This window comes from Chiloscyllium plagiosum, chromosome 5, assembly GCF_004010195.1.
Source record: "Chiloscyllium plagiosum isolate BGI_BamShark_2017 chromosome 5, ASM401019v2, whole genome shotgun sequence".
Lineage (NCBI taxonomy): Eukaryota > Metazoa > Chordata > Chondrichthyes > Orectolobiformes > Hemiscylliidae > Chiloscyllium > Chiloscyllium plagiosum.
Genome location: NC_057714.1, coordinates 88,333,244 through 88,346,136, shown reverse-complemented (window position 1 = coordinate 88,346,136; position 12,893 = coordinate 88,333,244). Strand labels below are relative to the sequence as shown.

The 12,893-nt window shown below is 41.8% G+C and overlaps 1 protein-coding gene across 1 annotated transcript in view; it reads right to left on the bottom strand.

Annotated features, from left to right (window-relative positions):
* zeb1b (zinc finger E-box binding homeobox 1b) overlaps positions 1-12,893 on the bottom strand; it is a gene marked incomplete at its 5' end in the record, with an annotated part of 84,153 nt that overhangs the window by 42,837 nt on the left and 28,423 nt on the right. The window contains one exon of the mRNA XM_043691046.1: positions 5,485-5,687. Coding sequence (XP_043546981.1) covers positions 5,485-5,687 — 203 coding nt within the window. The remainder of the gene's footprint in view (positions 1-5,484; positions 5,688-12,893) is intronic.

The window sequence follows — 12,893 nt, the reverse complement described above, 5'->3', positions numbered from 1 at the left end:
AAGGAAGGAAGGAAGGAAGGAAGGAAGGAAGGAAGGAAGGAAGGAAGGAAGGAAGGAAGGAAGGAAGGAAGGAAGGAAGGAAGGAAGGAAGGAAGGAAGGAAGGAAGGAAGGAAGGAAGGAAGGAAGGAAGGAAGGAAGGAAGGAAGGAAGGAAGGAAGGAAGGAAGGAAGGAAGGAAGGAAGGAAGGAAGGAAGGAAGGAAGGAAGGAAGGAAGGAAGGAAGGAAGGAAGGAAGGAAGGAAGGAAGGAAGGAAGGAAGGAAGGAAGGAAGGAAGGAAGGAAGGAAGGAAGGAAGGAAGGAAGGAAGGAAGGAAGGAAGGAAGGAAGGAAGGAAGGAAGGAAGGAAGGAAGGAAGGAAGGAAGGAAGGAAGGAAGGAAGGAAGGAAGGAAGGAAGGAAGGAAGGAAGGAAGGAAGGAAGGAAGGAAGGAAGGAAGGAAGGAAGGAAGGAAGGAAGGAAGGAAGGAAGGAAGGAAGGAAGGAAAGGAAAGGAAAGGAAGGAAAGGGTGAGAGAGGAGGATAGCACGAAAGAGAGACAGCGAGCAAGAGAGCTAAAAACGGAGAGCATGTTGTCATGGGCCTGGTGTCAAGGATTGCTTAAGGCTCAAACACTACATCACTGAAGTGTTTCCCTCCTCATTCTTGAACAAAAATAGAAGTGCAGGGGTAAACAGATGTGCTTTTGCATAATTTGAACTAGTAAGGCTCTGGCTTGAGGGGCTTCGGAGAGCAGTGGCTCAGCAAGAAGGTAAGCTCAGTTAAGGACCTTTTAATTTTCCTTTCTAGTTTTACAGCAGTTAGGGCAGTCACATGTTCCTCCTGGGGCATGTGGGAGCTAAGGGAGACTTTCATCATCCCTGATGATTACACCTGTGGAAGTGAACCCAGCTGCAGCTCCTGGGAGCCCATGTTTGGGAGCTGAAGCTGGAGGCACTCAGGATCATCAGAGATGCTGAGTGCTTCATAAGTAAGACTTTTAGTGAGGTGGTCACACCTAAGGTGCAGGCAGAGTGTAGCTGGGTGACCACCAGGAAATGGCAAAGGGAGTAGGCAGAAAATCCCCTATGGCCATTCCCCTCAAAAACAAGTATACTGTTTTGGATACTGTTGGGGATGATGACCATTCAGGGGTACAGAGCAGTAGCCAGGTTGGTGGCACTACGACTGGCTGAGGCACAACAGGAAAGAGTAACAATAAACAGGACCTTAAATGATCAGAGACTCCATAGTTAGGGGAACAGATAGAAGATTCTGTGGCAGCAAACAGGAATTCAGGATGGTGTGTTGCCTCCCTGGTGCCTGGGTCCAGGATGTCTCAGAGTGGCTGCAGAACATTCTCAAGGGGGAGGGGGAGCAACCAGAAGTCATTGTGCATGTGGGCAAATGACATAGGTAGAAATAGGGATGAGGTCCTGCAGAGTGATTATGGAGAGCTAGAAAAAGAAGTCATTGGTGATAATCTCCATATTACTTCTAGTGCCACTTGCTAGTGAGGGTAAGAACAAGAGGTTATGGCAGATGAATGGGTGGCTGAAGAATTGATATGGGGGGAGGGATTCAGATTTTCAGATCACTGGGATCATTTCTGGGGCAGAGGTGACCTGTTCAAGAGGTACGGGCTGCACCTGAACTGGAGGGGTATCAATATCTTGGCCCCCAGTACTACAAGGGAGGGTTTAAACTAGATTGGCAGGGCGTTGGAATCTTCAACAGAAGGGAGACAAATGCGAGGCTCAAGGGAGATACAGAAATCAGAAATAGGCTGGAACATGACAGGGAGCAAGAAATGCCCGATGGATTAAATTACATCTATTTTAATGCAAGAGGGCTAATGAATGCAGGATAGGTATGTGGGACTGGGATATTATAGCCATTACAGAAACATGGCTAAGGGAGGGACAGTACTGGATGCTTAATGTGCCAGGGTATGGGTGCTTTAGGCTGGACGGAGGTGGTGGAAGGAGGAGTTGCATTTTTGATTAAAATAGAGTGTCACAGCAGTAATCAGACTTGAAATAACTGAAGGATTATCCAGTGAGGCTTTGTGGGTGGAGTTAAGAAATAAGAAGAGCATGGTGACATTATTGGGGTTGTATTATAGGCCTCTAAAGAGTCAACAGGAATTAGAGGAACAAATATGCAAGGAGACTGGGGAGACTTGCAGGAGCAAGAGGGTTGTCATAGTTGGGCATTTTAATTTTCCTAAAATAGACTGGAACTACCAGAGTATTAAGGGCTAAGATGGGGTGGAATTTGATAAATGCGCTCAGAAAAGTTTCATCAAGCAGTATATAGAGGGTCCTACTCAGGAAGGGGCAAAACTCAACCTACTCTTGGGAAATAGGGCAGGGCAGGTGACGGAGGAGATAGTGGAGGAGCACTTTGGGATCAGTGACTGTAATTCTATTAATTTAAAAATAATTATGGAGAGGGACAAAACTGGTTCAGGTTCTAAATTGGACCAAGGAGAATGTTGACAGGAGCTTGCAGGGGTTGATTGGAAGAGTGTGTTTGCAGGCACAGGGACCTCTGGCAAGTGGGAGGCCTTTAAAAGTAAGGTAGCGAGACTTCAAGATGTATATGTGAAGGGCAAAGTTGGCAGGAATAGGGAACCCTGGATGGCAAGACACATTGAGGCTTTGACCAGAAAAAAGGTGGCATGGCTCAGGTACAGGCAGCTGGGATCAAGGGAATCTCTGGAGGTATACTGGGAATACAGGAATTTACTGAAGGAAATCAGGAGAGCGAAAAGGAGGCACAAGATAGCCTTGGCTGAGAAGATTAGGATGAATCCAAAGAGGTACTTTAAATATATTAAAGGAAAAAGAATAACGCGAGAGAAAATAGGGCTCCTCAAGGACCAAAGTAGACATGTATATTAGAAACACAGGAGATGGGTGAGATTCTCAATGAATACTTCTCCTCCATATTTACCATGGAGAAAGACAAGATGATTTGGGAATTTGGGGAAGTTAGTGGTGATATCTTGGGGACAGTCCATATCACAATAGAGATGGTGTTTAATATATTAGAATTATGAAGATGGATTAATCTCCTGGTCCTGAACAGATATATCCAATAACACTGCAAGAGGCTAGAGAAGAAATTACAGGGGCCCTGGCTGATTTTTTGCATCATCATTAGCCACAGGGGAGGTCCTGGAAGATTGAAGGGTAGCGAATATTGAGCCATTATTCAAGAAGGGCTGCAAAGAAAAGCCTGGGAACTATAGATCAGTAAGCTTAACATCCAGGGTGGGTAAGTTACTTGAGAAGATTCTGAGGGATAAGACATACATGTATGTTGAAAGACAGGGTTTGATTAGGAGTAGTCAGCGTGGCTTTGTGTGAGAGAGATCATGCCTCACAAATTTCTCAGGAGTTCTTTGATGAACAGACCAGGAAGGTTGATGAGGCAGGGCAGTAGACATGGTCTATATGGATTTTAGTAAGGCCTTTGATAAGGTCCCACATAGTAGGCTGCTCTGGAAGGTTAGATTGCATGAAATCTAGGGCAAGCTGGCAAATTGGATACACAATTGGCTTGATGGCAGGAAGAAGAGGGTAATAGTGGAAGGATGCTTGTCGGACTGGAGGCCTGTGACTAGTGGAGTGCCTCATGGGTCTGTGCTGGGTTCATTACTGTTTGTTATCTACAGCAAATGATTTGGACAAGAATATACAAGGCATGACTACTAAGTTTGCTGAAGACACTAAAAAATAGGCGGTATAGTGGACAATGAAGAAGGTTATCAGAAATTGCAGCAGGACCTTGATCAACTGGGGAAGTGGACCAAGAAATGGCAGATGGAGTTTAATATATCTAAGTGTGAAGCCTTGCATTTTGGAAGATCAAATCAAGGTAGGAATTTAATGGTGAATGGTAGGGCCTTAAAGATTGTATTGGAACAGTTTCACAGTTCTCTGAAAACTGAATTACAGGTGGACAGGGCAGTGAAGGCGGCTTCTGGCACACTGGCCTTAGCCAGTCAGGGCATCAAGTATACAAATTGGGAAGTTATGTTGCAGTTGTACAGGACATTAGTGAGGCCGCACTTGGAGTATTGTGTTCAGTTTTGGTCACCTTGTTCTTGGAAGGATATTATGAAACTGCAAAGAGTGCAGAAGAAATTTACAAGGATGTTGCCTGGACTCCATGGTCTCAGCTATAGAAAGAGGTTGGACAAGCTAGGACGTTTTTTCTTTAGAGCGTGCTGTAGGACTCGATGAGAGCCAGAGAACGAGTGAGAGAACAAATGAATTTTAACAAAAGCAGCCATGTAAATACTGTGGCCACAAGAGCAGGTTAAGGCTTGGAATTCAGTGAATAACTTGAATTCCAATTTGATGACGGCAGTCCAGCAACACTTAAGCTGATACTATCAAAGGACAACGATGTCTGCCTTAAGGATAACTGTGGCACCAAACTTCAACATTCACTCTGTCCACTACCAACACACATTGGCAGCATTAAAATAAACAAAGATGCACTGCTGCAACTCAGCAAAGGATCTGTTGGCAGCCAACTCACAATCTCTACCACCCAGAAGGGCAAGGTCAGCAGACACACTAGAACACCACCAGCTTCAAGGTCCATTTCAAACCAGATACACTTCACAAAGAAATTTGCCATCCTTATTTGGATTGGTCTACATGTCTTCATACTTACAGCAATAGGACCAATTCTTAATCACCCTTTGAAATGGCAAAGCAAACTAATCAGTTCAACAGCATTTAGGCATGGGCAACACATGCTACACTTGTCACCAATGTTCTCATCTCACAAAAAGAAACAACAAAAGCCATTCTACAGATGCATCGGTCAGTCAACATTCCACACTACAAAGGACAGAGATAACCAAATAAGGCAGGGCGAGTTAGACAGGGCAGAAGAGAATAGAATAAATTCAAAGCGTTATGAGATTTTTAAAAATAAATTTTAAAACAAACATTATGCTGGAAATGCTCAGTAGATCAGGCACCATCATGGAGCAAAGAAAATCAGCAACATACAAAGGCCAGAACTGGAAAACTCACACAAATGAGTTATTGAGGAAGTTAAACACAATACAGGAGAATTTTAAACTGAAGGTCGTAAAGGCCTAGAAGCCAATGTACTTCAACGAGCTCTGGGGTGAAAAGTGAACAGAATTTTTTGCAAGTTAGGATCTGAGCAGAATTTTGGATGAGCTTATATTTATAGAAGGTGAAAAGATGGGAAACCAAACAGGTGAGTGTATGAATTCAAATCTGGATGTAACACAAGAATTGATGGAATTCCAGAAGATGGTGGGCTGAGGCAAATGTGAATTTTGGAAAAAGAAAATCCCACAGCAAAATGAAACAAAACCATATTTCAAAGTTATGGTAGTGAACATGCCTTACCAATCAACAGGGTTCAATAAACAAGTTTGGTACAGATAAATAATCAATAACACTTGCTAATATGACTTGTACATGAATACTTAATTGCCACTTTCAAATTACCTGATCTCGTCCTGACTTATGTGAAGCCATGTGACGATCCAGTTGTGTCCTGTAGGCAAAAGTGTAGCTGCAAATGGAGCAGCTGAAGTTGTCTTCATTTTTTTCATGCCGATATTTAATGTGCTCTTTAAGAGAAGTCAAGCGCTTGTAGCCTCTATCACAATATGGGCAGGTAAGTAGCTGAGCAAAAGCATCTGGTGTTCCTAAAAACATAAAATAATACCATGTAAATCCTCAATTCTAATATATTTCTAAGATAGAACTGGCTACTGTAATGTTAGGCTCTGGTCTAACATTATGGTTCCAAAGTAACGGAAACTGCATTAAAGGTAACCAAATTAACACAACTGTTCTCAGGGTAATAATAGATATTAAACATAAAATACATAGATTTGATCAAATACTTGCAAATAAATCACACACAAACATGGATGGTACCAAACTTTTCTTCCCTCTTTCCTAGTTAAAATAAATGTTAACTACATTTTAGCTTGTAGATACTGCAAAAATATATATTACAGCTTGTGTCGCATCTAAAAGGTTAAAAACTAAGATGATCATGGTACTATTTTGATCCAGCTAAGTGAAGGGCCTTTTCCCTCTGCAATAGAAACCAATTTCAGAACATTGGAGGAAATATGCCGCAACCTTTAAAAGGGAAAACACAGCTTTACCTGAATGATCATATAGAATGAGAGTATATTGAAAAATAAGACATTCTGTTAAAACCTTTTGTCATGCATTGACCAAGTTATTTGCAAGGAGTAGTCATAGCGTCATGGAGATGTACAGCATGGAAACAGACCCTTCAGTCCAACCCATCCATGCCGACCAGATATCCCAACCCAATCTAGTCCCACCTGCCAGCACCTGGCCCATATCCCTCCAAACTCTTCCTATTCATATACTCATCCAAATGCATTTTAAATGTTGCAGTTGTACTAGCCTCCAGCACTTCCTCTGGCAGCTCATTCTACGCATGTACCACCCTCTGTGTGAAAAGCTTGCCCCTTAGGTCTCTTTTATATCTTCCCCCTCTCACCCCAAACCTATGCCCTCTAGTTCTGGACTGCCCCACCCCTGGGAAGAGAGTTTGTCTATTTATCCTATCCATGCCCCTCATGATTTTGTAAACCTCTATAAAGGTCACCCATAAGCCTCCGATGCTAGAAAAACAACCCTAATCTATTCAGTCTCTCCCTATAGCTCAAATCCTCCAACCCCGGTAACATCTTTTCTGAACCCTTTCAAATTTCACAACATCTTTCTGACAGGAAGGAGACCAGAATTGCACGCAATATTCCAACAGTGGCCTAACCAATGTCCTGTACAGCCGCAACATGACCTCCCAACTCCTGTATTCAATACTCTGACCAACAAAAGAAAGCATACCAAACGCCTTCTTCACTCTCCTACCTACCTGCAACTCCACTTTCAAGGAGCTATGAACCCTCACTCCAAGGTCTCTTTGTTCAGCAACACTCCCTAGAACCCTACCAATAAGTGATTAAGTCCTGCTAAGATTTGCCTTCCCAAACTCTTGGATCACAATATCCCCAAATAAAAGGGCAACAACACTTCATACAGCATGAATATTGATTGGCAAGTGAGCTCTGATTGGTTTTTCCACAACACCACTTCTATGTATCAGTATTTTGTCTTCTCATACAGTATAACAAGTTGGTTTCACAAAGCTCCACCTTCATTTACAACATGCCTGAAGGTAAAAATCACAGAACACCAGGTTATAGTCCAACAGATTTATTTGGAAGCTCTAGCTTTTGGAGCGCTGCTCCTTCATCAGGTGACTTGAAGGAGCAGTGCTCTGAAAGCCAGTGCTTCCAAATAAATCTGTTGGATTATAACCTCGTGCTGTGATATTTAACTTTGTACAACCCAGTCCAATGCGGCTCCTCCAAATCAAAACATGCCTGAAGCGGCAGTCAAAGGCATGGCCCCAAAAAGGGTTCCATGAAAAAAAAAAACAACCAAGAAGCACAAGGGCCAGATAAAGCACTGGAAGGAGAATTACAGCATCTACGTCTGCAAGGTGCTAAAGCAGGTCCACCCAAAATTCAGCAATTCCTCCTCTGCCACGAGTGTCATCAATTCATTCATCAATGACATTTTCAAGTACAGTGCATGCAAGGCCTTCCGCCTCATGCACTACTGCAAGCGGCAGACCATCTGCTCCTGGGAGGTCCAGTCTGCTTCCTGCTGCCAAGGAAGCTGGCCAAGCACTAGGCAGCCACTAAATACCCCAGCTGAAAATGGAAGTAAAAATTTGGTTTCCTTTACTTTGGTAACTCGTTCTAATGTCCTGATGAGCACAAAATGAAGCTGTTACCTTTTCTGCAATACTGAACCATGGCATTTACATTCTATTAAGTAGTTACAATATTTATGCAGTTTCCTTGTACTCAGAGTTCAACATATATGAAATGTTATTTACAAAGTTTACTTTTCCTGTTACACTGCTTTTAAAGCCCTTTTTCTAGTTGCTAATTAATCATCTGCAGCATTGGTCTTGAGGTCTGCTGCACATTTTGTAATCTTTACTGTGGTTCCATTCTAATCTTGAGAAAAATTGATTTTTGTCAATTTATTAATGACAGGGATAGAGGAAATAAGGATATGATTGAGCTGTTCAGATTTTTGGTTCTCAAATGGATTTCTATCAAAAGGCTATATTTAGAAGAACTGTATTCTTAAATTATACAGATCAGAAAATTAAGACGTGATGCATTCACAACATCAGAATACAGCAATGTGGCACTTTGAATGCAAGGGCTTCAGATACCATGTGCCAATACTTTAATTCAGTGGATGAACTGCTCATTAATCTGTAGAAAAGAAATAGCTCCATCTTTTTGAACTTTACTTAGAGGCACCAAATGCATTTTTCTCTGTGTAAATTAATATCTCCCAACATAAAACATATTACTTTGGATAAGCATTTTTCTTTGCTCAGTTTTGAGCATCTATTCTCAATTGCACGTTGATCATTTTTCTAGAAATGATACAAATGTTCCAGCACCTGAGATGTACTATACTCGAGGAGTGCCAGCTGCTTGGATGGTAGGAAGGTCAATTAAAGGGGGCCAATGCTGACCAAAGAAAGAGAATATCAAAAAAAAAACCCTAAAGAATAAACATGTTCAGACTTTTTTTAGGCAGAAGGCCGCAAAGATGTAAAAGCTGCTGAACAGAAGACGACAGCGTGCACCAGCGCGATTCATGTAGCCTAGAATGTTTGGGTTCAGGAGCCCTAACAATCCCAACATGTTGGCTCTGCCATTGTGGACAACTTTTGATGAAGCTCATTATCCAACGGCTGCAGGGAGGTTTAGCAATCATCGTATGAAAATTTTCAAGGGGACTGTCCAGTTACTACTCTTATTTACCCCTTAACTGTGTCTGTCTGACTGGGGGCCTATGTTCAAAGTTTGGGTTTAAATCACAGACATTAATTTGATTACATTATTTAATTTTGCTCTGCTAAAGTTATAGTATTAATAAATTGTTAATTCCTTTTTAAACTATATATTTGGTATCTAATATCAGTTATTCCTAAAATTTGATCACGAATAATTGGGTAATTTTAAAGGGCCATTGAATTTTTAATTTCACTGTGTTGGAATATCTAGCATTAGCAAGTTTAACTTGACCTGACCTTTCCCTTTATGTAACAACTTTTTTTTACATTGTACCGACAGGATATCACTACAATAAATGTCAAGGTAATATTTTTTAAAAATACAGTTGGTTTTTACAAGCTATGTAGTACACTCACTGAACATGATCTGTATCAACAAATTGTCTCCAAAGATGGAAATAAACAGAGGCAGAGAAATGTAGTAATGATGAGAAGGAGTGGTGACTAAAGAAAGATTGAGAATAAAAGTTTTGAAAAGGCTTTTGAAAAAGTGGTGGTGGTGTAATGGTATTGTCACTGGATAAATAACCTAGAGACTCAGGCAATGCTCTGAGGACGTGTATACGAATTCCTACCACAACATGTGGTTAAATTTGAATTCAATTAATAACTAACTTGAACTAAAAGCTAGTCAAATGGCAATCACAAGATCATTGTCCATTATCGTAAAACCCATCTGGTTCACTAATATTACAGAAAAGAAAATCTCCAACTCTCACGGCCGGGGCTATAAGGATCTCACAATCCACAGCAATATGGGTGAATCTTAAATACCCTACAAAGTCTAATCAAAGGAATTAAACAGAACAGACTGCTCAACATCAACCAAGGCACCAAAAACAATGATTGACGCATACAGTCCCACCATCCCTGCAAAATCCTCCTAACATTGAAGGGCTTATAATCAAAATTGGAAGAGAAGTCCCACAGTCTATTTAAGCAATAGCCTAACATGATTTTGTGAAAATGACTACTTCCCAGACACCATCTCCAGTCCTCGGTTTGCCTTGTCCTACTGACAGATCAGGCCACCAGAGTTGAAGGCCCAATTGTGTACAGTTGGGAGGGTATTGCTCTGGGGATTCTTAGCATCAACTCAAAATCCCATGGAGCCGCATGGCATTAGATTAATCATGGGAAAGCATACCTCCAGATTGCCATGTGCCAACCCCCATCACATCTACGTCGCCTGATGAATTAGTACTCCTCAATGTCTGTGACGAAGCTGTCAGTTGAGAAAAAGGTTATTTTGTCCTTGGTTTTTTTCAAGATAGGCAGTAAAGGCAGAGTGCCGAAAAGTCCCAGAAGAGGCTATTTTAACAATGGAAGGGGAGTGGCCAGTTCTCCCAGTTCAAGTTTTTTACCCTAGTTTGGTTTAGTTGTAACAGTCACAAAATGTGAGGGTCCAGGGCATTTGCAAGCTTCAGTAAAGAATTCCTCTGACTTCCTTCTGAAATCTCTCTATGGAAGTTGTTCCTTCCTGATTGTAAGAGTGTGTTTGAATTTATCTTTTTGCCAAGGGGTGTGTTTATGGGATGTTACTGGATTGGAACAGTTAATTAGTTTAATTGCTATATCAGGTCAGTTTAGTTTTCCAGTAGTTAACTTGTTCTAAATTCAGTTTTCTTTTGATCGTGTTTCAATAATAAATTCTGTTTATCTTAAAGCTAAATGCTTTGACCACCTGGAATATCCACTACACAACTACCTTCAAAAGTAGTAGTAGTTAGGGTCAAGGCTTAAAATATTTTGAGGTGGCCTGGCCTGATCAATAACATGTCACACAGAGAAATAAAAATAGGACAGTGAGAAAAGGGTGAGCTTGTGGCTTAGTGGTATTATCACTAGAGAACTAATCTAGAGGCCCTGGGTTCAAATCCTGCCATGGCAGATGATGGATTTTAAATTCAATAACGGGTCTAATTGATGACCATGAAACCATTGACAATTGTCTGAAAAACCCATCTGGATTCTTTAACAAAGGAAATCTGTCATCCTTACCTGGGCTGGTCTACAAGTGACCCCAGAGTCTCAGCAATGTGATTGATTTTTGACTGCCCTGTAGGCCATTAGGGATGGTCAATAAATCCTGGCCCTACCACTGATGCCCACATTCCTGAGCAAATAAAGAGAGAGAGAGAGAGAGAGAGAGACTTTTGCCTCCCATTTGTTTCTCATGTATTGAAAGAAACTTCTATTATTTCTAATATTACTGGCCAGCCTACCTACATATTTGATCCTCTCCTTCCTTATTTCTCTCTTTGTTATCCTCCATTTGTTTTCGTAGTCTTCCCAATCTTTGATTTCCCAGTGCTTTTGCCCACTTTATAGGCTCTCTTTTTCTTTGATACATTTCCTGACTTCTTTTAATCAGCTATGATGTCGAATCTGCGCCCCCCCTCCCCCCAACATCATTGGGATATCTGCAGACGACAAAAATTGGCCATGTATTGCATAGTTTGGCTCTAATCTCCAAAATGATATAGATGGATGGGTGGAGTGGGCAGGAAAGTGGCAGATGGAATTCAACTGATAACATTGAGGTAATGCATTTAGGAAGATCAAACAGTAAAAGGGAATCCAGAACAAACAGGAATATACTGATAAGAGTAGATGAAGTGAGACAGCTTGGCGAGCAAGTGTTTAGGTCTCTAAAGATAGCGATATAGGAAAATAAGGTTTTAAAGATGACATGTGGAATATTCTACTTCATTGGCAGAAGCAGAGAATACAAAATAGGGATATGCTGCTGAAACTCTATAAGACGTTTGCAAGGCTACAACTGGAATATTGTGTGCAGTTTTGGTCACCACATTACAGGAAGAACTAATGAATCTGGAGAGAGTGCAAAGGATTTATTGGAATGTTGCCAGAGCTGGAGAATTGTAGCTACGAGGAAAGATTGGAGAGATTAGGGTTGTTTGCTGTGGAACAGAGAAGGCTGAGGGGTGACATTATTGAGCAATACAATATTGAGTGAGGGAGAGATAGACAGTAGGAACTGGTTTCCTTTGACAGAGAGTTCAAAAACCAGAGATCATCGATTGAAGCTAAGAATTAGTTTCCCTACAGTGTGGAAATAGGCCCTTCGGCCCAACAAGTCCCACACTTACCCTCTGAAGAATAATCACCCAGGCCCATTCCCCCACCCTATATTTACCACTAATAACCTACATGGCCAATTCACCTAACCTGCACAGCTTTGGACTTTGGGAGGAAACCCACGCACCCGGAGGAAACCCACGCAGACACAGGGAGAACGTGCAAACTCCACACAGACAGTCGCCCGAAACTGGATTCGAACCTGGGTCCCTGCCGCTGTGAGGCAGCAGTGCTAACCACTGAGTTGTCGTGTGGCTCAGTTGAAGAAGGATTAGAAGGGATGTGAGGAAAAGGATAATGGATGTCTGGAATTCGTTGTCTGAGTTGTGATGGAACTTAGACTCTAAACTCTTAAAACTTACTTGGATGAGCACCTTAAATGCTGTAAACTGCAGGGCTATGGGCCATGTGCAGCAAGACGGGTTTTGAAAGGGCATCTGGGTCACCATGATGAAGATGGACTCAATGGTCCCCTTCTGTAGTCTATCGTTTATATGGTTCTATGGCTACTAACAGAAGCTAAGAATAGTTGAAAATGGGTTGACTGTGCTGGGAGCAACCCACACAGAACAGGAGCTGGGGTGGTCTCAGGCCTGCTGCAGTACTCCAGTTAAGCTGGAGGAACAATACCACACAGCCCTGAGGACTTAACATTGTCAAACTCAAATTCAAAGCAGGAACACCTTCCTCCACCGTCATTACCCACACTGACAACCCCAAGTCAAAGCTGGAGTAAAGTGCTGAACACCAGACAAAGTGAGAGCAATTGCATTTGACATCAATACAGCATTTTACCTCATGTGACTTCAAAAAGCCCTAAAAAAAAAAGATATTCAATGGGAATTAAGGGAACACTTTCCAAAGGTTAAGA